At 43.0% G+C, this 27,918-nt stretch overlaps 2 protein-coding genes and 2 non-coding genes across 5 annotated transcripts; all 4 read left to right on the top strand.

Annotated features, from left to right (window-relative positions):
- The first annotated feature begins 48 nt into the window (after window positions 1-48).
- On the top strand, window positions 49-17,271 carry uba1 (ubiquitin-like modifier activating enzyme 1). Of its 2 annotated transcripts, none has more exons than XM_049582355.1 (26): window positions 49-265; window positions 3,377-3,493; window positions 3,577-3,635; window positions 3,762-3,930; window positions 5,198-5,332; window positions 5,425-5,531; window positions 5,627-5,717; window positions 5,816-5,948; window positions 6,038-6,135; window positions 6,397-6,543; window positions 7,608-7,784; window positions 8,048-8,155; window positions 8,261-8,341; window positions 9,618-9,770; window positions 10,394-10,559; window positions 10,657-10,853; window positions 10,953-11,017; window positions 11,235-11,430; window positions 12,791-12,865; window positions 12,961-13,150; window positions 13,322-13,407; window positions 14,956-15,048; window positions 15,154-15,345; window positions 15,667-15,768; window positions 15,864-15,964; window positions 16,053-17,271. In XM_049582355.1, exons 2-26 carry the CDS (start codon window positions 3,377-3,379, stop codon window positions 16,186-16,188), a joined length of 3,174 nt encoding a protein of 1,057 aa, XP_049438312.1. In that variant the 5' UTR covers window positions 49-265; the 3' UTR covers window positions 16,189-17,271. The 2 variants fall into 2 exon arrangements, with proteins under 2 accessions (XP_049438312.1, XP_049438313.1); XM_049582356.1 differs by lacking the exon at window positions 49-265 and adding an exon at window positions 1,721-1,958.
- LOC125892470 (small nucleolar RNA U6-53/MBII-28) lies at window positions 11,592-11,712 on the top strand. Its single transcript, XR_007449752.1, has one exon. It is a non-coding gene; the product is annotated as a small nucleolar RNA U6-53/MBII-28 (small nucleolar RNA).
- Window positions 15,458-15,577, top strand: LOC125892471 (small nucleolar RNA U6-53/MBII-28). The gene has a single exon (XR_007449753.1). It is a non-coding gene; the product is annotated as a small nucleolar RNA U6-53/MBII-28 (small nucleolar RNA).
- A 483-nt stretch (window positions 17,272-17,754) lies between the features above and the next one.
- On the top strand, window positions 17,755-27,043 carry arhgef3l (Rho guanine nucleotide exchange factor (GEF) 3, like). Its single transcript, XM_049582381.1, has 13 exons — window positions 17,755-18,014; window positions 18,410-18,458; window positions 18,564-18,614; window positions 19,192-19,248; window positions 19,409-19,516; window positions 20,247-20,405; window positions 20,748-20,810; window positions 20,933-21,029; window positions 23,104-23,180; window positions 23,410-23,667; window positions 24,170-24,340; window positions 24,655-24,847; window positions 26,530-27,043. Exons 1-13 carry the CDS (start codon window positions 17,977-17,979, stop codon window positions 26,778-26,780), a joined length of 1,572 nt encoding a protein of 523 aa, XP_049438338.1. The 5' UTR covers window positions 17,755-17,976; the 3' UTR covers window positions 26,781-27,043.
- Window positions 27,044-27,918: the final 875 nt, after the last annotated feature.

Below are 27,918 nucleotides of genomic sequence, written 5' to 3' on the forward strand. Positions count from 1 at the left end.
GACGGCGATAATGGTCGTGCCTGTAACGTGCACATGTTGCTGCTTTGCTTTGCTTTCAACTGAAATAGAGTGAGGGGAAACGGTTCTGGAACAGCCGGGCAGGCAGCCGTCCAGCGGAAAAACTCACACAGAGCCCGCCACCCTGACACACTTTTCAGTTTGCAGTCAGCGGCAGTGTTGAATTGTCACATAGTTATTTTAGGTTTCTTGCTTAAATACAAGCCGATTTTAATACTACAGATCAGGCCGAGTAATATCGGATGTGGTAAGTTCTGCACACTTGTGTAAGCTCTCGTCTTGGTAGTGTTAGCCCCCAGCTAGTTGGCTAACGGTTAGCTAGCTAGCTAACGTAGCGGCACAAGTAGGAAAAAGTCGTTGGGTGGCTAGATAGCTCGAACGCTAGCTGCACACAGGCTAACAACTACGCAGTCGTTTGATCTGCGTTGCTGGTAGTCGTTAACGTTAGTTGCTGTCGGCTAACTGAACCGTTTCAGCTGCTCGCCTCGGCTAGCCGTAGCTAAGACGCCACTGGCACGCGAAATTGGAATTTGCACATTTTGTGTGCACGAGACTGCTGTGTTAATTAATGTTGTGTGATGAATAACGTTTAAGGTAGCAGGGGAGCTAGTTGGCTACAAACATTAGATGGACGCAATGTTCAGAGGCAGACATTAGCTAACTTGCATCACGCAACGTTTGCTAGAACATACTGGCAGTATTTCATCTCGGTGGATGTATTTTGGTGAACGTTCCGAAAGGACGACAGTCGATGTTATCTCAGTAACGTTGCACTGGCTTGTGTCTCCTCTTAGCTGGCGAAGTTGGGAAGCCTGTTAACGTGACATTAATGATATTCACATGTTTCAGCTCCGGTAGAATGGTGGAAAATGGTGTATTTATAATTTCGCATTAAGAAGATGAGAATGGGTACCCCCTCGACATGTGTACCCGTGAATATGCGGCCCACTCTTTTGCTGGGCCTTTGTCATTTGCCAGGCACCCCCTCCCCCAATACTCCTCCTCTGCAAGGAATGCTCACCCCTAACCTCAATGTGACTGAGGGCCCAGACGCTCAGCATCTCCACGGCTAGCAAGTAGCCGACCTAATGTTGTGCCTCACTCAGTTATCATAGGGGCACCATCAGACTTCACTTGTGATGCGTCTTGCTGGACCCAGGGAAATGATAATATCTGCAAACCACAATGCATACATCAGTTGGCGTTGTAGTGAGATTGTATCCAATTTGGTTAACCATATCTTTTGATAATGCATTGTGGGATTGCTGGTGTGGGTCTTGTGTGTGCAGTATAGCTCCACAACGAGACGACTCAAGCTAACATGTTACTGAAACAAAGATGCTGTTATTGTTGGATGTCAGTCAGCACCGATAGACGTGGTTTTCACTTGGATATTATCACAAAATAGTCCGTGTTTGGATCTTTCCTTCCCTGCACTTGTGTCAGGCATGCTGTGCACGTTTTGTAGAAGAATCACAATATGTTTCTTCCATGAATTGGTGGACTGGTGGTCCCTGCAGTTCATTGTACAGTAATATACATGGCATGCATCTTCTGCTTGCAGGGGCGGGATGAACGCGCGCAGGCTTATGTATAGCAGCCAATGAGCTGCGCGCCTGGCCGAGCAGCGTGCTCACAGCCACCCTTTCCTGTTGAATATTTCAGCCCATGCGTCACGGCTCCTCCGCCCCTTTCTCCCCATCTGCCATTTTGGTTTTGTTCCCGTCTGCAGTCGCAAAGCCAGCAACGCAATTACATAGGAGAGACTCTCGGCACAACGACATAGTGACTCGACAATATAGTGCAGACCATCCTAGTCCGCATCGCGTTTCTCTTCTTTGTACCAATCGTCGAATTTTACAACCATTGTTCCTACTGACATCTAGATACTGCAGGAGAGGAGCGGGTTCGCATTGGGAAGGGACCGAGAAGGATTATTGGTAAGGAAAGATAAATCAATGGAGCACGAGTGTAATGGCTAGTCTTTCATTCGCGGAAAATGCCAGCATTGAGCGATAAAGTTGGACGGCGGTTTTTGTTGAGTGTCGAAACCTTAAATCATATTAGCAGAGGAGCTGTGGTAGCTAGTTGTCAAAATGTACCCGTTGCTGTCTTTAGCGAGCAGGTTGCATCTAGCTACAGCTGCTAGCTTGTAAAGTTGTGTTCCGCACTGTGGGGGAAATGAAGGCCTAGGCCGAGCCGCTAATGGAGAGGCTGGCAGGCTGGTGTTTTCTTGCCTCTAAGTTATTAATGTTCCGACTCTCCACTTTGCCAAATCACTTAACTGATTAGCGGCACGCAACCTGCTTAATCTGTTTACTCTTGGTGTTGTTAACCGATATGTGATGTGTGTTTTCGTAAACGTTTATAATGCTTAATACCAGCTCTGTATGAGGTTGTGCAGCACCAATCTCAGTGCTTTGCTGTATCATGCCGGATGCCTTTATTTTCGTTTTAGACGACTGTTCTTGTGTTAGTAAAATGTACATTTTGATGTGGCTGGTTTCTGTTGAAGACTTGGATGTGTGGAGGTTAGGTTTGACTTATAGGGCGCAGGTAACTTTAGCTGCATTGGATGCGGAAATTGTGCCCGAGTATGTTCAACCCGAGATGGGTATGTGTTCGCGAGACTGCGGCCTGTTTCACTTCCCGAAGTGGCCGTCGTCCGGATTAGTTAATCACAACGCAGCGTCACTTGGTATTATTTTTTAAGCATTGTTTGCCGCTAACGCCCTGTTTTGTTACACCTTGTACCGAGGACAGCTCCAGCGGCATTGTACGGTCCTTGTGTCCACACCTGCAGGCCACCGCGAGGTGTTGCTCACTTTACCGCAGTGAAGTTTTAATGATTCAGCTCTTTTTGTTAAAACGATGCTGGCGGTCCTTAAATACCGGTATAATGGACAATGGAAGTACATAAACAAGCCAGCCCTGTCTCTGAGCGTGAAAAGGACTGATAATGCTGCTATTCATGTCTCTTCCCAGGCTCAGTTCGTTTTCTAGCAGATTTGTGTTTGGCCTGCAGCCAGCCCAGCTGCTCCCTAGACTAGAAATCCTCTCTTCAACATGAAGGGGATTGGGTAGCATTGAGCTTGGACACTTATAATAATGGAACTGTAGCACTGAGTTGGAATTTTTTCACTTATTTTAAAATTAATTCGCAGACACGTTGTTTTGAAAACCTTCATGAAATATAACCGTGGACACTGGGTTGCCTCTGTTTGTTTGATTTATTTTATCATTTAACCGGTCAAACTTAAATACCTTGTATATTATCCATTTATAATGCATTAATAGACACGAATGTTGGCATAAGTTAGCATAATGACAGTCTTTAACAGTGTTCGTTGATGTGCAGATGTCCAGCTCGCCGCTGTCCAAGAAGCGTCGCTTGTCAGGAACAGAGACGAAGACGGGATCCCACTGCTCCTCCTCTAACTCTGTCAGAACTGATCTGTCCCACACACCTGCCAACGTAAGCACTATTCCATACACTATATGCTTTTGGTAAAAATTAGTTGCAGAAACTGATCGCAGCCCCTCTTTGTGTCTCCCCAGGGCATGGCTAAGAATGGCAATGATGCTGAGATCGATGAAGGCCTGTACTCCAGACAACTGTAAGTCTGATCTCTGTGGATTTTTTCTGTGATTCAGGAAAACTCTCAACCTCTTGTATTTATTTATTTATTGCTGTTTTTAAACAGTGCATAGTTGTGCTGATGGTGCATCCTTCCCTTCTGCAGTTATGTGTTGGGCCATGAGGCTATGAAGCGCATGCAGAGCTCCAATGTCCTTATCTCTGGCATGAGAGGTCTTGGAGTGGAGATTGCCAAGAACGTCATCCTGGGAGGAGTTAGAAGTGTCACCGTGCACGACCAAGGAGTTGCAGAATGGAGAGACCTCTCCTCTCAGGTGTGTTGAAGATATTCCCATTTTGCAATAGTACAGCAGTTTTTCCTTCTTTGTAATTATATATTTTTTAAATTTATTCACTCAGCCATCGTGATTTATTGGAGATTCATCTGGTGTGCCATAGTCTTTGAGCCTGATTCCAAAGTGCATTGTGGCTCTATCTGTTATGAGTCACTCGTTATGTAGTATTGTTGCCATCCTAAAAGAGTGCTGCAGCTACCCCCACCCTTGATAACCAAGGGCTGACCCAGATTCATCAGTGGGTGGCCTCTCCCTCGGTCATAATCATAGTAGAGCTAAAGCCTGTTTTAGGACATCATTACAGCGGAGAGATTGCTTAGGTCCATCAGTCTGCAACCCTCAACTCTGATGTGTCCATTTCAGGCCCAACAGATAAATATGTTAGTGTAGGCTCAGCAGAGACCTCTTTATTTGTGACCTCACAGGAGTGTATGATTGGATATTTAAGCTGTGTCTGAGATCGTCCAGTTTGTGTTTAACCTTGTGCTCTCAAACATTTCTGTTTTAGCCCCTGGCATGTGCCTGAGTTTCCCTTCTTATTGAAGCTAAATTGAGCAGCACGTGTATATTTTTGTCACTTGTTTGAATCATTCACTTAATATGGGGTCATGTGAAATCCACATTTCACTAAATTTAGAAAACCCATCTCTTACCCTCGAATTTTGGCTTTTTACATCTGAAAACAGATGTGAAAACAACAACTTAATGTTCTAGCTGGATGACATTTTCCTCAGCATTGCCAGATTCCTGCACCAACATGTTTGGGCGTTGGTCAACAAATTTGTGAGAACACCAACTGTCACCTGGAGCTCTGTCTGATTGCTTTTTTTTTAATGTTGGTACAGGCAATTACTTACAAACTGGCTATGTTGAAACACTAAATACATCATTGTGAATATTGGGAGGTGTCAGAACAGAGGTTTAAACTGCCGAGACTAGGTGCAGTGACAAAACTGTGTTTCTCTTTTCTAAGTACATGATAGCTGTGATTGGCCCAATTTGTCAGCCAGCTGAAAGAGAGAGCGGAAAGAAAAGATATAGCTGTTTTTTTTTTGTTTTGTTTTATGTATTTCAGTGTTGATGGAGAACACTTCCAAAATGACACAAAATCCTTAGTATGGACAGAAGGCATTTGTAACATAGTTTTCAGATGTCTCTTCTTCTTTTATTGCTATATTTTGCACTTATTGCTTGATCGTCTTAGTATACATTTTCAGTGACATCTTATTTCTCATTGTGTGGTCAGTTTTACCTGCGGGAGGAGGACCTGGGCAAGAACAGAGCCGAGGTGAGTCAGCCCCGTCTGGCTGAACTCAACAACTACGTTCCTGTAACAGCCTACACCGGAGCGCTTTCTGAAGAATACCTGACCAAGTTCCAGGTATGACTAGGATAAAGGCTAGCGCCCCACTCAGTTCAGCAGTCAAAGAGGAAAGAAAAGCCGGTGTTTAAATTTCTCTTTTTGTGACCCAGGTGGTCGTGCTGACTAACTCCACTCTGGAAGAGCAACAGCAACTGGGAGAGTTCTGCCACAGTAAAGGCATCAAGCTGGTAGTTGCAGACACCCGTGGTCTGTTTGGGTAAGATCCAACCCTTCTTTTTTTACATTTTTAATTTGGATTGTGTTCATGTTTGTCAGTGGCTAATGTCTGTGTTCACTTGCTGTGTTTTGTAGCCAGCTCTTCTGTGACTTTGGTGAGGAGATGTTAGTGTTTGACACCAATGGAGAGCAGCCGCTCAGTGCCATGATTTCCATGATCACCAAGGTTAGTAATTACATCTGGCCAAGCATTGTGTTACGAACAAGCTTGAAGACCGCTTTTTATTTTTGACACATGACATTGCTCACCTTTGGTTTCTCTAGGACAATCCAGGGGTTGTGACATGTCTGGATGAGGCTCGTCATGGCTTTGAGAGTGGAGACCACGTCACCTTCACAGAAATCCAGGGTATGACAGAGCTCAATGGCTGCCAGCCAGTGGAAATAAAAGTTCTGGGTAAGACCTGCTTCTACTAAGGAAAAAAACTACTTTTGGTTTGTCTATTTCTAACTGTTACAAGCTGACATGACTTCTTCTCTGTCCAGGTCCCTACACCTTCAGCATCTGTGAGACAGCTGGCTTTACAGATTATGTACGAGGAGGAATTGTCTCCCAGGTCAAGATGCCCAAGAAGATTTCATTTGTAAGTGGCTGCTGTTTTTCACATTCAAGTTGGGTCATGGTGACACAATAGTGACTTTATAAAATAGTGTTTTCCTTCATAAGACCTTTTGGAGTGTGACCCTTACTTGCATTTTATGGTGTATTTTCTAGCCCATTATTGTCCCTTGTCAGCAAAACGGCATCTAATCTCATCACAATACTGATGCTATCACATTATCTGCTGATGCCATCACCAGTGGAAAATGTTCAACCTCACCATCTCTTTGTTGTCCTTGTGCAGAAATCCATCTCTTCCTCCATGGCTGAGCCAGAGTTCCTCATCACAGACTTTGCCAAGTTCGAGCGCCCAGGGCAGCTGCACGTGGGCTTCCAGGCCATCCACGCCTTCCAGAAGAAACACAACCACCTTCCTTCACCTTGGAGCCAGGTTAGTCTTATATTATTATTATGAATACCGCAGTGACTTGGAAGCTTATGTGATTTGATTTAATTTGATAGTGGGCTTTATTAAGTGTAATAACAGTCAAACGAGACGAGCCATATTATTAGAAAAGATGTAAGTAATAAAAGTTTTGGGCTGTCACCCTCTGGTCAGTTGGTCACATGCTCTAGTCCTACGAAATTCTCATTGGTCAGACAATGTGTCCACCACAGCGTTTCTTTTCCCAGCTGAGAATGGCAGTTGTTCAGCAGTTGTGTTTGTCCTCTGGTCTTTGTTATTTGTCCCGCCCCTTCACTGCTGTGAATGGACAGCTGGTGACAGTGACAAGTGCAGCATTTTACCCACAGTTAAACATTTCTCAACTAATTTTTAATAGGAAAACAGATGAATGTCACAGAAGACATTCAGTGTTTGATTCATCAGTATGGATTTATTTTACTAAGTCTCCAAAAAGACACTGCTGTTTAAGGCTGGATTATAAAGCTTCTGAAAGGGATATGATCACAGTGGAGTCCTGGTGGGAGCAGCAGGATGGCTAATGTTAGCTATTGGCTAAAAATAGTTGGTCTCTCTCCTACATGCAGTGTCACAGATCTTTAACATTAGTAATGTTGTGCTGTATATGACATCTTTATCCTATAGTGTCCTGTATGTCTGATTGTTCTGATCAGTCTTGTTGAAGCCTTATTGGTGAGACAGACTGGGGCATGCAGGTCAGGAAGAGAATAGTGCAGTGTGCAGTTTATTTTCAGATCATGTTACATTGGAGATCACGTTTATTTTTCACTTAGGGCAAACTTATCAGAACACAGAATTTGATGTAGTTAATATAGAAATAAAGTGCTTTTTTTCCCTTCGTTGACCAATCGATTGGTCGAAGAGTACGCATAACTTCAGCCCTGTAATTAAGCCTCTTGTTGCATAGAAAAATGCATATCACTGTAGGATTATACATGAAAATTTGTGCATGGCAAAATATACGCTCAATTAGTATTAGTCAGTGAGTTTTCTTTAACATGTTGTAACATACTGAGCTTTGTGTGTTCCAGGCGGATGCTGATGAGCTGGTGGCATTAGCAAAGGAGGTGAACTCTGCCCAGACGGGATCAGCTAAAGTGGAGCAGTTGGATGAAGATCTTCTGAAAAAGCTGTCTTTTGTCGCTTCTGGTGATCTGGCCCCAGTCAACGCCTTCATTGGAGGTCTGGCTGCACAGGAAGTGATGAAGGTCAGTGGCAAACTGTGCAAATTGCGGCAGATACAGACATACTGTATCTGCTGTTGTTTTGTGTTTTTGTTTTTTGAATCATGTTTTCAGCCCTCTGTTTGTGTAGTGCTGTGCAAGTTAAAGAAATGGGTCAGCAGGTGTAACTGATATCTGATTGGACGTGTTTGGACGTGTATTGCACTTGCAACTTGTTCAAACCAATTCAGTTTGTCTGTCACAAATGCCTGGTTACATTTTTTTTCACATGCTTGTTGTTCTCTTAGGCATGCACAGGAAAATTTATGCCCATAATGCAGTGGCTATACTTTGATGCCCTGGAGTGCCTGGCTGAAGAGGAAGGTGTGGAGCTCACAGAGGAAGAATGCGCCCCTGTAGGTGTTCGGAGCACAGCTCATACTCATAGTGAGGATTAATTCATGATGGTGATAAACGACGGTGTTAAACCTGTTTTTTATGTCTCTTATCTGTTCTCCCAGAGGAACTGTCGGTACGACGGGCAGATTGCAGTGTTTGGCAGCAAGCTGCAGGATATGCTTGCCAAGCAGCGCTACTTCCTGGTGAGTCAGCCAATGAAAAGCTCTCCAACACCTCTTCTGGCATCCTGTTGCTAGGGGAGATTTTAATAAGTCTGGTGATATTCTACAGTAGCAGTTCTCTGACATTGCCCCATTGAAATATTTTTTACTGCCTGGTGTACTGCAGGCATGCTCTTTGTTTTTCCTACAGAGCACTGTGAATGGATGGTGATTGTTAAATACAGTGTTTTCGCTGCCTGTCTGACTGAAAGGTGGTCCGCCTATGTATTATTGGCTGCTGGCTTGGTTGAGAATTCTGACAAACAGGTTTTTTGTGCCTTCAGTCAGTGACTGTTTGGATGCATTTGCACCAAGCATGCACATGTTACAGGCTAGGTTAGGTAAAGCTAGATTGCGATGTGAGTCATGATTGCAGAGAGAGTGGTAATTTTGCGTCTCATTTTGACTAAAAGACATTTAAAATCATTGTGATTTTTGCTGGCATTTGGACTGAACAAGCATGTTCTGTTACGTCTGGAAAATAATTTGTTGGTTGGGGAAATCTGTTGCACCACAATGCTTAATTTAATATGGTATGTTGTGGCACATTTTACATGTATTAAAATTTGCAGCTCCTGCCATACTGCAATTTTGATAATATTCCCAATAATTGCACAGCCCTAGTTATTGTGGTTACTGCAGTGGCAAAAGGCATATCTGCCTCTATTAGTATTGAACATTTTCAAACAATAACTGGCCCTAAAAAAATAAACTGTTTGTCTAAATTAATGCTCTAAGTTTGATTTTAATTAAAATAAAGAAGATAGCAGTGTTCTTTAATAAAAGGCCAAGAACAGAGGAGAAAGAGAGATGATTGACTATAACAGACTATTCTAACATCTTAGGTCTACAGAAATAACTCTGTGACTAGAGAGGGGTGAGCCATTATACAAGGCTGAAATGTTGAGGACTTGCCTAATAAGTAAAGATTAACTTGAGTCTGATATTTATTTTCTTCACATCTAACAATCGGCACAGTAAACAAAGGGCATGTAGCTTTGAACCAGAATGACCCAAAAGCCGTAGCTGGCTTATAAACACACCTGATGCGATGTTAAGTGTACTACATGATCCCTCACATCATGTTAATTTCATAAAGCCACTCAGAAAGTGCACATGCAAACTGTGTATGCCTCTCATGCCATATACATTACACCACTTTGTCTCAGAAAAAAAAGGGTAAAGCCTTGATAAAAGACATTGAAAACATTCAATAAAGCTTGGATAGTTTACTCAGACAGGGGCTTTATCATTCCAGGTGGGAGCCGGTGCCATTGGCTGCGAGCTGCTGAAAAACTTTGCCATGATCGGACTGGCGAGTGGGGACGGCGTTGTCATTGTGACAGACATGGACACCATAGAGAAGTCCAACCTCAACAGACAGTTCCTCTTCAGACCTTCAGACGTCACGGTCAGTATCATTTTTGCTCAGCCCTGTCTGGTGGTAAATATGAAGTAGGCGGTGCACATAAGTTTGCCGTCTATCGATTGAATTTGATATTTCCGAGCAGCGCTGCGTATGGATTTCCTGCTCATTGTAACTGCTCCTGAGTGCACGCACTCTAACTGCTGCTGATGGATAATGTCATGATACAAGAGTTAATAGAGGAACAGAAGGCCTGAGGTCATAATCACTCATTGTCGACGTGTTAGAGTATTGGTTATTACATGTGGTGCTAAATTAAATGCAGCGACCTTTCAAGGAGCAGATTGGTATTGGAACACTATATCAATAATAGTATGACATTGTTTGCCTCAGTTTATTCAAGGGTGACATCATTTCACAAAATAAATTTTGTCTAGAGGAACCCACAGCTGTCAGACATGCTGGAGGCTGTAATCACTGTTGAAGTGCCTTTTATTGATGGTTCCTTCATTAGAAAGGACTACACAGAAAGTAGAGTCAAGAGTATTTTTGTGTTGACAAATACGACCACTGCACTGGTTTCCTGCTGATCAGTTGCAGTACTGATGTCAGTTTTTTAACAGAAAGTGAAAAGGTCACTGTTTAAATCTGTATGTATGTGGTAACAGAAAATGAAGAGTGAGACGGCAGCTGCTGCAGTGAAGCAGATGAACCCCTCCATCAAGATCACAGGCCACCAGAACAGGGTGGGCCCCGACACAGAGAGGATCTACGACGATGACTTCTTTGAAAGCCTTGACGGAGTGGCCAATGCACTGGACAATGTTGACGCACGTAAGAGACACAAACTTCAAATCATGTGGGATCTTGACATTTGAAACCAAACATTTTATTGAAGCTCTGACGTCCTGTGTTTGCACCCTTTGTGCAGGTATGTACATGGATCGGAGGTGTGTGTACTACCGTAAACCCTTACTGGAGTCTGGTACCCTGGGTACCAAAGGCAATGTCCAGGTTGTGATCCCCTTCCTCACAGAGTCCTACAGCTCCAGCCAAGACCCACCTGAGAAGTCCATCCCCATCTGTACCCTCAAGAATTTCCCAAATGCCATTGAACACACACTGCAGGTGAGTAGGCATACACTAAACTTCCTTTAGTTTCAACACTGGACTTCTGATTTAGTGAACTAAGTGTCTCATCTGTTCTCAATAACGCTTTCTTTTCAGTGGGCTCGCGATGAGTTTGAGGGACTATTCAAACAGCCACCAGAGAACGCCATGCAGTACCTCTCGTAAGCGGCCTTTCCTGTCATACCAAAGTAAACGTGATATAGCATGATCCCCCTAATTCTAGAGTTTGATATTAAGAAGCTTCTGTGGTACTTCAGACTATATTTAAACGGTGAAAAAAGAAATCCTATGCTTACAGTGATTCGTGATGAACACTAAGTGACAGCTCTTCACATGTTTGCAAGCAGCTCATGAGATTTCTGATCATTGTCCTTGCAGAGATCCTAAATTCATGGAGCGTACTCTGAAGCTCCCCGGCGCTCAGCCTGTGGAGGTGCTGGAGGCTGTTTACAAGAGTCTTGTCACAGACTGCCCCCACAGCTGGGCAGACTGTGTCGCCTGGGCACGCAACCACTGGCAGTGTCAATACAGCAACAACATCCGCCAGCTACTGCACAACTTCCCCCCAGATCAGGTACATATTGAGTTGACTGCATGATGGATATCACATCTGACTGTGAATGCTTATGTTTTGGTCTGGGGTCCCTCCTCCATTTTCACGTGGACTCAGAACATTGCCTTTTATTTTGTAATTCTCTGAAATGCTACCCGAATGTAGTCATTAGATGTTTCAAACTCCGATGATGATCCAGCCATGCTAATACTGATACACCAGGGAGACGCAGTGTGTCTGCCTGGGTGTAAGTGAGTGCAACTCACCTTCTCACGCTGATGGTATCAGTGTGTGCTGAGGAGAAATATAAATGTTCATTTTTAAATATGACTTCTTTGCTGTTCTTAATAGAGCTTTACCAGACTCAGAATTATGTCAGTCGAATCAGATTCGGCTGCTCAATACGAATATTCGACTATTAGAGTTGTAGAATGTAGAATGTAGTAGCCAAGCTAACTATGCAAACGACAGATTGGAACTGTGCAACATTTTTTTTTTTGCCTGCACTAGATATCAAACAAAAGCCAGAGACTGAGCCCTAGTAGGTTGCAGTGAGCTGTAAATTCACCACTTCTAAGCAGAAGGCAGGAGATAATTTAACCTTGTAGCCTGATGACTCAAGCCCCTCTTCCTCTGGGCAGCTGCCACTGTGTACGCAGCAGCTTGTACTGAGCTTAGAAGAGAAGAGTGCTCACTCTGCAGCTAAATCTGTGGGACCAAAATGTGCCCAGAAGTATACTGCACACTCACTGCCAATAAAAAATGAAAGGACGACCATTAGACTTGAGACTATCTCGGTCAACTGAGGTTCTCCGACTGATGATTCCACCCTCTGACTTTCAGGGAGCAGCTCCGCTCTTAAAAGAGCCCCAAAGAGCAGCAATATCTGGGCTCTGTTTGTGATGTTGCTAAGTATTCATAGTAGTGACACAGAGTGATTAAGGTGTGTTCAGCTCTAAGCAGTTGATGTATATAACAGTGACATAGATATAGGGGGAGGAGATTAAATGCATGACTTTTATCACTCCTGCTGTTTGACTCATCTGCAGCTAAACTGCTTTCATTCCTCAGAACTCCTCTGCATTCATCACATCAGACAAAATCTCCCAGCCTATCCCTTTATTGCACACATTACACTGGTGTGTGCGTGCGTGTGTGCGCTTGAATTAAGAGTGTTGTAAAATGGTTTAACACCATGGTATGAACAAGGCTTTAGGCCTGAAATAGACGAGCAATCACAGATGGGTGTTCTCTTGCCTTTTACTGACATCATGAGCTCAGTTTTGTCATTGAGATGCTGCGAATGAGGAAGTTAGTATGTTGAGTTTCTTCGTATTAAGCTTCACCCCTAACACATCAATTTATTATTTGTGGCTTTCAGCTCACCAGCTCTGGTGCCCCCTTCTGGTCTGGACCAAAGAGATGTCCTCACCCCCTAGATTTCAGCACTAGCAATGTAAGTATCATGTTACGTACACCTACTTGACCATTTTTGGCTCTGCACTCATCTATCAAGTCTCAGGATACTGACTGGAGTGCTCTCTTCTGTAGGAGCTGCACATGGACTATATAGTGGCAGGAGCCAACCTTTATGCCCAGACGTACGGCCTGCAAGGCAGCACTGATCGTGCAGGCGTGATCAAGATCTTGCAGGAGGTCAAGGTGCCGCCCTTCACCCCTCGCTCAGGGGTTAAAATCCATGTGTCTGATCAGGAGCTGCAGAATAGCAATTCCTCTGTTGGTAAGACGGCAAATCTTTGCATATGTAACAAAGCATTTAAAGTCATAAATCATGTTTTTGGAAATCTGCAGCTAAAGAATGTTATGTGAATTATACTTGTTGGTAATAGCTTGAATATTGAAGTCGTGGGTCATGTTATGACACATGTTTAACTGATCTCTTTGTATCTAGATGACTCCAGACTGGAAGAGCTGAAGGTCCAGCTGCCTTCCCCTGAGTCTTCCAACTTCAAACTGTGCGCCATTGAGTTTGAGAAGGTACAAAATCTTCCCCCCTCTGTTTATATTCCCCTCTACTATACTATTAAAGCTTGGACATTCGGGGTGTGCCATATCATCTCATTCACAATAATAGCCATATAGTTTTTAATATGATATGAAATATTCATGTTGTAGTACTTGGCGATTCTGACTTGTAGACATGTAACGGCAATAACAAGCATGGCTGAAAGCGAAACAATTACAGACTCTGCGGTGGTTCCTAAAAGATGAGCAGCTTCAGTAGTGTGGAATAAACTGGCGCCCTAAATGTTTTATGAACAGCCCCGGACTTCTCAGATTCTTTTAGCGAGTAACTGCTTAGAGGGAAATCATTTGGTGACTCCTCCAGCAGCAGCACAGCGTCTCTCCCTCTCCTCTCTCGCCATGCACACACGGATGTCTGTGTCATCAAGTGATTTTGCCATAAACCTTTGGTAATGTAAACCTCTGTGATGCTCGGCTCGACAAAAAAACTATGTATATGTGAATGTGCAGTAGCTATTGTATCACAACAGCCTGCCACAGGTTACAGTGTGATGATTAGCTGAGACATGGTCGAGTATAAAGGTCCAGGTGGAGAAAAACAAATATCTTAGACATTTAGGATTTTGCTAAAAGAAGGAAATCGCCTATTGATGTACATATATATATTGATCCCAGGGGACACTTTTTGTATTTGGGAGCTGTTTTAGTGTAATTTGTGGTAGATTTTATTTTCTTGAAGTATTAATATTGTATACAGAATCTGAATCTCACTCTGAGTTCTTACAAATGTAAGAAATCAGACCAATTTTGTTTAGTTTTTACTGAATATTTGAAGGAAAACCGTTTTATTGACATATAAAACTATATCGCTTATTTTGTTGCAGTTCTATGATCTTAAATTAATAAGATTTTTTAACTAGTCTGTCACAACGTCAAGAATATCTTAATTGCAAAAATACCCGTAATATTGTGATATTATTTTAGGGCCATATCATCCACCCTATTGGACATATTTTCTGTGGACTTAGACCAAACGTGCATGCGGTTTCTGTCATAATACGATCAAGGGTCTGTGTTGCTTTCGTATTCCACACATGCGCATTTCTCAATCCACACTCCATTGCATGTGATTGCTGTGATGTACCATAACATTTGGCAACTGCCACAAAAAATCAAGAAAAGGAAGCATGCGCATTAGGAAAGAAAATGGCAACTTCACAACAGCGAGAAGATCTCCTGTGTTTGTTGTTTTTAGCTGAACAAAAAAAACACAAAAGAGAAAACATCATGTGCAACTGCTTAACAAGAATAAGACCATTGATAGGGAATACAGTACATTGGTGCAAGAGCTGAGCATCAGTGAGGAGAGGTAACTGGATCATGTGCAGTTGGCATGCTTGCTATGTGAACAGACAGTGCAGTCCGTGCAGACGTGCGGCAGACGACTTTAACATCACATGGACATGAAAAGTTTGAATTGGCCTTAAGTCTGCAGTGCAACCTCAACCTGCTCTAACTGTATTCCTGTTTTTGTGACGGTTGTGTGTACTGTGTTAACAGGATGATGACACCAACTTCCACATGGACTTCATCGTAGCAGCATCCAATCTGAGAGCAGAGAACTACGACATTCCCCCCACAGACAGGCACAAGGTGACGACACAGATTTCTATGGCGTTGACTTTTGCTTAACCGATGTTGTTTAACTCCCTGAAATAATAACTAACTTTGTTCTCTTTCTATCACCATCCAATACAGAGCAAACTCATAGCTGGCAAGATCATTCCTGCTATCGCCACTACCACGGCCGCAGTGGTGGGCTTGGTGTGCCTGGAGCTCATCAAGATTGTCCAAGGACACAAGAAGCTGGAATCATTCAAGAACGGCTTCATGAATTTGGCCCTGCCTTTCTTTGCCTTCTCTGAGCCCATCGCTGCTCCCACACACAAGGTACGAAGCTGCACAGGTGTTCGAACTGTGGAATATATTTTTACACCATTACTCTGTATGTTAGGAGTCACATCTGAAATGCTACCCAAATGTAGTCATTGCGTAAGTTGAGCTCCGATGACGATCCAGCCATGCTAATACTGATACACCAGGCAGATGCAGTGCGTCTGCCTGGGTGTAATGAGTGCAACTCACCTTCTCACACTGGTGGTATCAGTGTGTGCTGAGGAGATAGTAAAATATGTTCATGTATTGTAGAAAAGAGCAGCAATAACTGGTCGCTGTATTTCTGGCATCAATCCTTCCTCTTTGTTTTCTCAGTACTATGAAATTGATTGGACGTTGTGGGATCGCTTCGAGGTCACAGGGTTGCAGCCCAATGGGGAGGAGATGACACTCCGGCAGTTCCTGGATTACTTTAAAGTACGTCTTCATTGAGTCATCTCTTCACTTTGCCGCCACTTTGTCTCTGGCATACAATCAGCTAACCCCTTTTTTTGTTTGTCTGTTTTTGTCAGAATGAGCATAGGTTGGAGATCACCATGCTTTCTCAGGGAGTGTCCATGCTCTATTCCTTCTTCATGCCTGCTGCCAAACTCAAAGAGAGACTGGACCTGCCGTGAGTATATTGTCAAGATGATCGTCTACTTTTTTTTTCGTCTACGTTTTTATTCGCGGTCGTAACTGTGTTCTTCTGTGTTCTGCAGGATGACAGAGATTGTCACGAAGGTGTCCAAAAAGAAGCTGGGCAAGCATGTGAAAGCCCTCGTGTTTGAGCTCTGCTGTAACGACCTAACAGATGAAGACGTGGAAGTGCCCTATGTCAGATACACCATTCGCTGAGCCCCGCACTGAACCCACCCACAAGGAGGGTGGGGATTGCAGAGGGGAGACGGGGGTGGGAGGGGGCGTTCGAAGTGAGGAGTTGTGGTGGGGATTGGGGATGAAGGAGTTGATCCAGATCAGCTCTATTTGATCAATCAGTTCTGTTTTTGGTTGTTTTTTTTTTAGGCCTGTGGTTTGTGTAAACCTGTGCCTGAGTGTACATAGCCCCCGTAAGCTGATTTAAGGATACCTGTATGTGTGTTAGGGACCCAGTTGGTGCTCGGCTGTGGGAACAGGGGTGTCACTGGGGGAAGGGAGCATGTATACTGGACTTCTCGATGTCTCTCAGTTGCAGGACCTCTCCGCTCAGTTTGATTCTTAAGCCTTAGTGTTCTCTTGGTACTCCATAGCCCAGCTAGCATCCCTCTGTAACATCCTCAACGTCTTTACTAGCCTTCAGCACTACAGGAGGGATCTTTTAACTCAGCCAACTGTCTCCCCCTCCTCTCTACTTGCTCTCTTCCCTCCTCTATCCCTGGTCTCGTAGACCCCGTCCCACAGTACTGTTTTGTTTTTCAAAGATGCACCTCATTAAATAAAAGAAGTTCAGCCAAGGATCCCACCAAAAATAGCGGCACATGTATTGAGAATCCATCACTGCCCTTAATTCTAACCCCAAATTTAAGATTGTAGAAGCACATGAAGACACAGCTGAACCCGAGTCAACAGCCTCTCCTTACTGGAAAATAATCTGAGCATCTCTCGTCGGCAGATTAGGAACCCTCGCCGGTTTGAGGCGCCCCCCTACACCCACCTCATCTTAGCACTCAGTGGCTGCGGAGGGGCTCTTGCACATGACATTGTTTTTCTCTTTATTCTCTTTATATTTCATGTGTTTTTGTTAATTTCTATTTTATTTTTTGGGGGGTGGGGAGGGGCAGACAGAGTTTCGGCTCACACACCTTGTAGATCATAAAACTGTCTTCTTTCTACTTTGTTAACTCCAAATGACATTACAGTATAAGAGCGGGGCAATGAGATGTATCTTGAAATGGGAGCACTTAGTGTGATAGTAAATAAACATGTAAAAACACATCTGGACTTGTGTGGTTATTTGACTTCTTGTGGGGTAGTTTTGTTAAAAATGTAGCTGATTAAATGTGTCACTTGTGGTGTTGCACTTTAACCATCAATAGGTGTCAGATACTGGTGTGTTTTTCTTGTCTGACCTTCTGGCTCTTTCATCAGAAGTTTCAATATAGAGCACATCCGGGAAGCACAGTCTGAATCAGCCAAACGCCTACCTGTGAAAAACCCTCATCAGATTCTTCTAATGCAGAAGATGCAAGAAATTATCTGCCAAAACTGATTTTGCAAAACATATCTATACTGATAAATAGAGCACCTGATTATATGTTAAAAGTTTACCCTCACTTCCTCTTGTGTTCCAGCATTTGAGTTACCATAACTCAGTCTGCAGAGCGGTGTAAATTTTCGATCAGTCAGTCAACAGGTTGGAGTTACAAGTGAACGAGCTGAGTTCTGCGCCCTCTGTGAGAAGAGCGGATACATGAATATGTGCAACTCTAAAGGATGTGGTCGGGTGCGAGATGAGGAAGAAAGTGAAGAGGAAGGAGTGCACTGAACTCTGACTCCGAGCTCCCCTGCAAACAGCTCGCACAACTGCACTTTGCCGAGACTGGAGAAAAGACCGGCGTGATTTTTTTTTTTTTGGATTATTTCCACCTTTTCTCGTTTTGAGAATGTGTAATGTTTCTGTGAGGATGCACTGAAGACAAAGGCGAGATGGAAGTGGAGGAGAGTGGTGAAACGAGGACTTCCTGGTATGATTGTCTACCTTTTTGTGTTCGGCACTGTCTATTGGTGCACCACATACTGTATTATAATGCTGAGATCAGACTGAGGCAGGGATTAACATCGAAGTGACAGGAGGATATATTAAAATATGTAGGAGACATGAGTGATAGTTAAAGTTGGTTCACATCTGGTGTCATGGTAACTAAACTTAAGCCTTTGATATTGCTGCTCAGCTCAAAATCTTCACATTTCTATCAATAATTAATCAAACTCGAGGTGTAAATCTGCCAGAGTACTCACATAGGCCCAAACTGATAGAAACCATTCAGCTGTTAAAGGTGTTTAACGTGTGTTATTTGAATTTACCTCACGTGAAATGCCATAAATGTGTGTACAGATGTTTGGTTTTTGCCCGTATTAGGTCTGCGACACAAGGAGAGACACCCTCCATCCCCTGTGACCATGCCGGGGTAAGTCCCACATTCACCTTATGTCTTTGACCTCCTTCTGAAGCTTACAAGGACACTCTCATAAAACCCAACAAACTCACTTTCACATAATTATCTGCTTTTTAGAAGAAGAGAAAACAAGACCCGGCTCCTGAGCCTGTGATCAGGATCATAGAGGTGAGTGTGATGTCTGACATGCACCATTAGAACTCTGCCTCTTCTCCATCTTCACGTCTCACTCTTGTCGGTGTCTCTCTGTAACTAGCGGAAGTTAGTCAACCTTACCTATGTGACCACAATGCTGAGTGCAGAGAGATGTGAACAGAGTGTTGTTCAGCTGTGCGGCTACAGAAGCTCTCTGACTGCACAGAGCTCTAAATGTTAATATGACATCATGTCTCATTTCAGCTGTGTGATGTTCCACTTTTCATAGTTTTGCTGTCATCTGTGTCACGTGTCTTTTAATAAATACATTTTGCTACCGGTATTTAAACACATCTCACTCTGATACTACGCTGAACATACAGCTGATGTGGTTAGTGGAAAAAAAAACAGGCAGACATCTTGTATTTTACTACAGAAGCACAGTTTCAGCCTTCTTCCTCTTTGAAAGAGTCACACAGGAAATGAGAGATCTGCACCATGCAACATCTCACCCCTCTCGACATCTCCCTGCCTTTCCTGCACTCTCTCTCATGTCTCTCTCATCACACTTCTAGCTCACTCTCTAGTGTCACTTGTTATGTTTCATCAGGATGAAGAAGAAGACGAGGAGGGGGAGATGATGTCTGACCACATGAGGGATTCAGAGGTGAGGGGTTCCTCCTTTGCAGGTGCGAGACATGCGTTCAGTTGTGGTCTTCTAAAGCACAGCCAGTGAGAGCTCATGAGTGACCCACCCTGATCAGCTTGTTGACTTTTTTCCCCACACGTATCAAAGCTTGGTTTTTAATTTTTTGATTTCATTGTAGGAGCCCAGTAACAAAAGGGTCAAACCTGTGGTGAAGTCCAATAGCCTTACAGGTGTCATAACCCCGGTGAAGACTCCTGCTCTGAAGCGCATTGGACAGTCCATTTCGGTAACGATGCACAATCACACTCACATACTTTGTATTTACTGAAGTACTTGAATATTTCCCTTTTATGCATCACCTACTCCACAACATCTCAGAGGGAAATATTGTACTTTTTACTGCACTACATTTGTCTGACAAGTTACTTTTCAGATTACAATTTTTCATCCCCCTCCTGCCCAGTGAAAACCACGTATCTCCAGACGTGTTGATGTAAAAGTTTTCAAATAGACTGAAGTGTTCCTTTGGATCAGCTGGAAAATACATCGTCACAAAGCTGAAAACTGTTGTGACACCATGAAAGTTGACTTTTTAGAGATACATGATTCTCACAGGACAGCCACACTACAAACATATGATGATCTTATACAGTATGATGCATTGCTGCAGATTAAACTAGCCAATAGTATATAAAAGAGTTAAAATGAGCACAACCTTGAGTGGTGGAATGCAACATACACATTGATACAGTGGTGATATTCATCCAAAAACATCAGATAAAGAAGTAAAACACTAACAAGGAACAGTTTACTGCAAAATTTGTAATTTCACTTTTGATACTTTAAGTGAATTTGATGATAATGCTAGCATATTTTTATTTAAGTTAGGTTTTGAATGCAGTTAAGTTGGCAGATGAGCCAGTTAAGGATCTGAAGACTTCGTCCACTGCTGTATACGTGTTGTTATAAAAAAAAAAAAATGCTAATGACGTTCGGCTACTCTTTTCTTTTTACAGCGGTCTATAAGTTTTCGAACTGAGGCTCGACCTTTGCCCCCGGCCCCCCTGCGCCCTCGCTCCAAGGCCTCCTCATATCCACGCCGGCGCAACAGCCAATGCTGGAGCGACACCGTGGAGAGTCATGACCTCACTGCCAAAGAGATCAAGCGACAAGAGGTGTGAGGGGTGCTAAAGTTTGATTCAGAGACTTTATATAATGCAACGGGGTTTTTGTGTTTTTTTTTGTTAGGGGGTATATGGGTGAAGCTGCGGTTGCATTGTGGGAGGGATGACTAGTGCCTGCTCTTCAGTCTGTGAAGCAGCTCTACATGGGTATTACGAAAGAGGATGTGAGCTGGCACTCGAGGCTCAACTTCCTCTATTGAACAATCAGCTGTGACAGCTCATGCTGTCCAACTGTGTGCATTTCACATTGTGTGCAAGTGTGTGTTTGCATATGTGCGAGCTGCCTCCACATGTTGGTGTCCAGTGGCTTGACTGTTCCTGACTCTTCTGCAGGTGATCTATGAGCTGACTCAGGGAGAGAGACAACTCATTGAAGATCTCAGTCTGGTCAAAAAGGTGCTTTGTGTGTATTAATTTACATCAGAACAAATTCTGCTGATGCATGTTTCTCATATTTCTGTCTGCGCTGCATTTATTCTTTCACTTACCTTGGCCTTGTGGTCTCTGTGTGCTATCAGGTGTACTATGAGCCCATGCTGAAGTTGACCATCATGACAGAGAGCGAGCTCGGACAGATCTTCGGCACACTGGACTCCCTCATTCCTCTGCATCAAGGTGAACCATCTCTCTGTTTTCACCTGCCTATTATCAACCCCTTTATTTCATAATCATACATAAGAGAAGTAGGGCTGAGGGAAGATTGAATATAATCACTTGTTGACTTTCATTGTTTTACGCTGTTTTGTCCAAATAAATGATTTCAAGTTTGTTTTTTTAACTAATATTGATTTTGAGATGAGGGTCTAGCCAATAAACTAAATAAAATAAAGTGTAGCTCAAGCCATTTATCTTATAGAATGATAATTAAAGAAACATGGAGCGTTCATGTTGCTTCGTGAGTACACCTCAAACTCATGGGGAAGTTAGGTATTTTATGAACAGTGTCCATTAAGACCTTCCACCATTGTTGTTCCCCATTATAAACTCAAGAAAAATGAGATGCAGCTCCCTTCATGATGATCATCTCGTGGAATATTTAAAGCCACAGACCCTCTCTCAGCTGATCTGCATCCCTCCAATGAACGTATAATTCCAAAGGCACATTGCTGGATCACTATGAGCAATACAGTCAATTATCTTTCCAAGGAATTGTGTAACATTTTCCCCAGAAGGTTTTTACTTCAGTGTAAGCCTGTATCATATGATTAAGAACCTTCATTTGTTAAAACCTGACCCCCTGACGTATAACATGTGGACAGAGGAGGTAGGGGAAATTTACCAGATGGAGCAGATAATATATTCTTTGAGACTCCAAAAAGAAATATTAATTATGAATGAATGACTTTATTTTGAACCAAAGGTTAAAACAATGTTGTGATACAAAAACAAAAAAAGAAATGTAGTAGTAGGTAGAAGTTATATGTTTCTACCCCTCTTTCACTTTTCTTCTATCAACTTGAAGTCTTTGCACCAATTTTTTACATATATTTCCTCTATTAACTTAAATTATTTGCACAATTTCTTACATGTATATATAGTTACATACAACAATTAACCGATTTTTACAACCCAATTTTATAATTATATTACATTCCTAAATTATTTACAGTACACCTGGTGATTCTAAATAAATACAAATTTCCCTAAAACAGCTTTTGCTCTTCCCAGTACCTGTCAAGAGTTTGTTTTTTGTACAGTTTTTTAAAATGGTTTACATTTGTACTTTCTTTAAGCTCATCTGCCAACTTGTTCCACAAATCCAACCCACACACTGAAATACACAGACTTTTTTTAGTTGTACAAACACACAGTTTTTTTTCCTCTGAAGTTATAACCCCACTCCCTGTCACAAAACATTTTTTGTATTTTACCCAGAAGTGAATTATTTCTTGCTTTGAACAACAATTAAATTAAACAATTCGTTATTACAATGGATCTTGCAGATATTTTCCATATGGTGGTATATTTATTAAAGTTGTACCAATACCGATAGCAATATCGGAAATGCCTCTGATACTGCCTAAAATGCGGTATCGGGTATCGGCAAGTACAGCCTATGACCAATCCAATACCACATAATGCCTCATGTCATTACGCATATGCACACTACAGGCAAATGAAATCGAAACGGAGCGGAGTTTAAAAAGCATTCTACTGTAGCCTTTAAAATGCCTTTTTTGCCAAATTGTTTGGCTGCACTTTAACGTGTGTCTTGATCTGTGTCAACACTGGATAATAATAATAAAAAAAGTTTTATGGCATTCATTCTACTATTATGTATTTATTTTTAGGAGTTGAGACATACAACAATTCATATCCCATCCATTTTTATTTTACACGCTGGTACCGGATCAGTACTCGGTATCGGCAGATACCTAAGGTTCAGGGATCGGAATCGGTATCAGGAAGGAAAAAGTGGTGTCGGTACATTTCTAATATTTATATTATGTATGCTGTTACATTGAATTTAGCTGTGTGGTCCAGCCCTTAAAGCAAGTATGTAAAGCCACTCAACAAGAGTGCTCATTCATGCACTCCTGGTTGAATGACATAACTGAGTGTGCTGATGACGCTTTCTTGTCAAGTAATGGCGGCTGAATGAGTTCAGCATGACATTCATCTGCCATTTAATCTGCAAAAATCAGTAAGAATTCATTCATTTGAGTGTTCTCTCTTTGTTTTGTACCAGATCTCCTGAGTCGTCTCGAGCGGCTGCGAGGATCAGAGAAGACAGTCGGAGAGGTGGGGCCTACTCTGATGAACTGGGTGAGTATTGCCATGGAAACCAAGGACTGAGAGAGAAGAAGAGAAAAAGGGCACAACCCACCTTCACTCTCTCTAGTTCCTGCATTTACTCAATTATGTTCCTCTCTAAACCAGAGTCACAGAGTTCAGTCTGTGCATGTCTCTGCTTTTAACCACATACAAATGGCTCCTTTGCCCCCCCTCCCCCTCCCCCTCCTCCTCCTCCTCCTCCTCGTCCTCCTCTCTGCAGTTCCCTTGCCTGGAGGCCTATGTTACATATTGCTGTAACCAGGTCGGGGCCAAAGCCCTGCTGGACCAGAAAAAGCACGAGAAAAGAGTGGAGCACTTCCTGCGCTTGTGTCAGGAGTCTTCGTTCAGCAGGAAACTGGACCTGTGGAACTTCCTGGATCTCCCTCGAAGCCGTTTAGTCAAGTACCCCCTGTTGTTGAAAGAGATACAGAAGTGCACTCCTCCAGACCACCCAGACGAGGACACACTGCCTGATGCTGTGAGTCGGTGCCCTACACATTCACTTCATGTTTTCTAAAAGGTCTCAAATTCTCTTTGCATATGTAGCTTCAATTTATTTGGTATCAACCAATACCAAATAAATATTGCACATTTAGGCTTTTTTTTCTGTTATGAAATCCATCAGACTGCAACTGTGGGAAGTCCAGACATTTGGCTAAAAATACTTTGCACATTGGCGCCTCCAAATGGCAGCAAACATGAACCTCAGCAGCCAGTGATTCTGTACTTGAAAATAACACGGGCATGCTCACCAGTTTGGCTGCTCTGTAATTATTTTAAACCAAATGAGACTGTGGGAATGAGAAACGGAGAATATGCTGACAGCTGTGGACACTAAAGGCTCACATTTGAAACAGGATGCTGTCATACTAAACATACTGCACTTGTTTACTTAGTTTTTGCTTAACTGTATAATGGGAGTTGCATCAGATCTCAGATGAAGGAGTTGGCACATTCAAGACTAATTTTGCTCTGTTCAGTTGGAGCTGATCCAGAGCATCGTGGCAGAGGTGAACAAGAAGACAGGAGAAGCGGAGTGCCAGTTCTACAGGCGGGGTCTCTCATACCTCGAAGAGAGTCAGAGACTACCAGAGATCCAGCTGTCCCGCTTCCTCTACTGCCACGGAGAGCTCAAGAACAATAAGGGCCAGGTAGTGGCTTCATTTGATTGAGCTTTGGTTCCCCTGAGGTTGTTGATTTGTTTGTATCTTGTCTGAAAAAGGTCTTTGTTCTCCTCTGCCACAGTGTAGATTTGGACCTTAGGCTCTTTATATGAGCCCTGTATTACCCTGTATTTTGAAAGAGCACTTTGTATTCTCCTGTCGTGTTGAATCCCTAACAAAGATGTCACTGTAATACCTGAATAATAGATTGTTTTATATCTCGCCTTAATGCCTGTTTAAATATTGTGGTAAATATTCTTATGAAGCCTTATCTCTCACTGTGTGTGTGTCTCTTCTGTCAGCGCCTGCATGTGTTCCTGTTTGAGCTGGCTCTGGTGCTGACCAGGCCGGGGGAGGACAGAGAGGGAGGTCAGGTGTTCAATGTGTACAGACAGCCTCTGCCCAACGCCTCAATAAACCTGGAGGAAATCCCAGATGGGGAGCCTGCTGGAGGGGGCACCTTCAGGGGAGCCTTCACTGGAGGAAATGATAAAGGTAACATATACATACCGCTGACAATATCTATTTTAATTACAGAACAATCTATAAATATTGATAGATTAAATGATAAAGAATAGTGAAAATGCATGAGACGTTCACATTAACAAGGTACAGATGATAACAATAATAAATTTTCAGTTTATAGTGATGTAAGAGAGAGGACAAACAGGAAGTGTTGAAGCTTTAAAGGGACAGTTCACCCCCAAATCAAAAATACATATTTTTCCTCTTATCTCTAGTGCTATTTATCAGTCTAGATTGTTTTGGTGTGAGTTGTTGAGTGTGGGAGTTTTTGGCTGTAGACATGTCTGCCTTCTCTCGAATACAATGGAACTAAATGGTGTTCAGTTTGTGGTGCTCAAAGTGCCAAAAAATACATTGAAAAACTCAACAGCAATGTCTCTTTCCAGAAATCATGACACAGTTATTCATGATAATCCACAGACCTTGTTGTGAGCCGTTTCATGTAGGAACTATTTTCTTTCTACTGAACTACAGTCGCCAACTTTATCACTGTGCTAGTCTTCCACAGTCGACCCCACTGAGGGACAGAGTGTTTCAAGAGTTTCATTGAGCTAGCTAACATCAGAGCTCAACAGAGGAGGGTGCCATTAATGGTGATATCTCGCGCTATTACAAGTGTGAGCCTCTAGTCCATATGAGTAGATGCACTCTTCCTTCTGTGCATTGATACATATGGCAGGTATAGTTCAGTTGAAAGAAAATAGTTCCTGCATGAAACTGCTCACAACAAGGTCTGTGGATTATTTGGGAACTGCCCATTGGTCCCACAGCCCATTGGTCCGACATCCCATTGTTCCGACCATATTAAACCCATTGTTCCGAAGTCCCGTTGTTCCGAAATCATCATGATGCCCTGTGGTTAAGGTCTGGTTAGGTTTAGGCACAAAAACCACTTGGTTAGGGTCAGGAAAAGCTCATGGTGTGGGTTAAAATTAAAAAGAAAGTAGCAAACACATAAGCCGTGAGCCTGCTTCGCCTCAAGCCTTTCCCAGCTGACCCAGAGCCGGTCGTGGCGCACCATCAAGGTAGAAATACACCCACTGGGAGCCGTTCAGCACCGCGGACCGTCGGACTAATGGGCTGTCGGACCAATGACATGGACCCAATTATCTTGAGTATGCGGGTCATGATTTCTGGAAAGAGACATTGCTGTTGAGTTTTTATAACGTATTTTTGGGCACTTTGAGCACCACAAGCCAAGCGCCATCTAGTTCCATTATATTTGAGAGAAGCCAGATGTCTCTACAGGTGATATCTCCAACACTCACACCAAAACAATCTAGACTGATAAATAGCACCACAGGTAAGAGAAAAAATATGTATTTTTGATTTGAGGGTGAACTGTCTCTTTAACCAGCAAATATTTGGTATCCTTGATGAATGACTTGAACAGTCATTCGATCATTTAGTCGTTCTGCCGATCCACTAAATGATCAGTAGTTTCAGCACCACAGTAATGTATACATGTTTGATCAATACATTCAGGTTTATTTCCGTTGTTCCATGTTTGCCAGTGACGGGAGGGATAAAGGAGTTAAATTTAGGCTACAGCTAAGCCCATAGGTTGAGAAAAAGCCATTCCCCTCCACCCCATTAGCTATAGTGAAACCTATGACCTTGCTTCCACTCAATTTCCCTCCTCTGTCTCCCAGTGAAGAACTGTTTCCGTGTGAGCAGCAGAGGGCGCTCCAAAGCTCACCCTTACAGCCTGCAGGCCAACGACTCCTTCAGCAAGCAGCAGTGGATCACCTGCCTGCGCCAAGCCATCGTCCAGTCACGAGACAGGACCGCCCAGACCAGCCAGTCGCAGCTCTCCACTCATCATCCTGATCCCGCCCTGTATCACATAGCCGAGCTCAGCCTCAGCTCGGACACAGAAATGGCAGACCACACCAGTCGCTGACTGTCAGACTGATGATCAGGAGGCCCCGGGGAGAGCCTATAGATCTGTACATTGACATTGGAGAGAATAAAACATGGACTTTTTATGAAATATGATTGTGCGTAGAATTCCCCACACGGATTTTGTCTTTTCCTGCATTTGCTGATGGATGGTGTGATTGTGGCCATGTGTACTGTACAGCTTGGGAACAGTATTACTGAATGTGAATTTCCACTGTAATATGTTTTCATTGTTTTGTTTTGTTTTTTTTTTTTAAATAAACTGACACTTAAAACTTTATTTTGAGGCACTCATGTACTCAAAGAACACAAAGACACATCTAAGTATAGCCAACAAGTTCTAGAAAGAAAAGATTAGTGATGATTATCCTCCCTCTCTCTCTCTCTCCCCCCTTTCTCTCTCTATCTCTCCCTCTCCCTCTCTCTGACACCGGTGACAGGGCAGGGGAGAGAGGTAGACTTTCAGTGCTAGCCTACAGACACACAGTGAAACAGTAGACGTCCCCTTATGCATTTTTAACAGCTCAGCAGGTGATGGGAACAGTTTGGTTGGGACAGTTTGTCCACAGATAGAGTGACCAAGTGATCAGGTGAGTCCGAACCGCTTTGTTTATTCGTTTATGCTGTAATATTTGTCTGTAATTATTTGCAAACTAACTTTGTTTGCGGGATTTTACTCTTTACCTGCACATCACAGCAACAATAGCGTAGATTTGGCTTTGATAACATCTCAGAACATAGTTTGGTTGTGAGATTTTGCATGTTCTGTTTCAGAAGTTAATATGTGAGTCTTAAATGAGTGAACACTTGAGGTGAGATCTCCTGCAGTCATTTCTTTGGGAATATGTGCCCTCAAGGTGATATATTAATATCTGGATTCACTGAGGTCTCTGTCAGACCTTGACTTTCCGATCCGTCCTCAGTGCTTTAATTACAAGAGCGAATTGCAAGCCAAGGTGGATCAACCCCATCTCATCTATTCATTAGGGATTTACTTTAAAGGGAAGCTCATTCACAAATCAATCCTGTTCTTTTCCTCCCAGCTGTGAATGACATCTCTCCACATTTGCCTGGAAAATAGGGGACTGTCTCTCTCTGTCAGGCTGCTTGTGACCTACCATCACGTTCAGCTCAACTTT

The sequence above is a fragment of the Epinephelus fuscoguttatus genome, linkage group LG7, assembly GCF_011397635.1.
Source record: "Epinephelus fuscoguttatus linkage group LG7, E.fuscoguttatus.final_Chr_v1".
NCBI lineage: Eukaryota > Metazoa > Chordata > Actinopteri > Perciformes > Serranidae > Epinephelus > Epinephelus fuscoguttatus.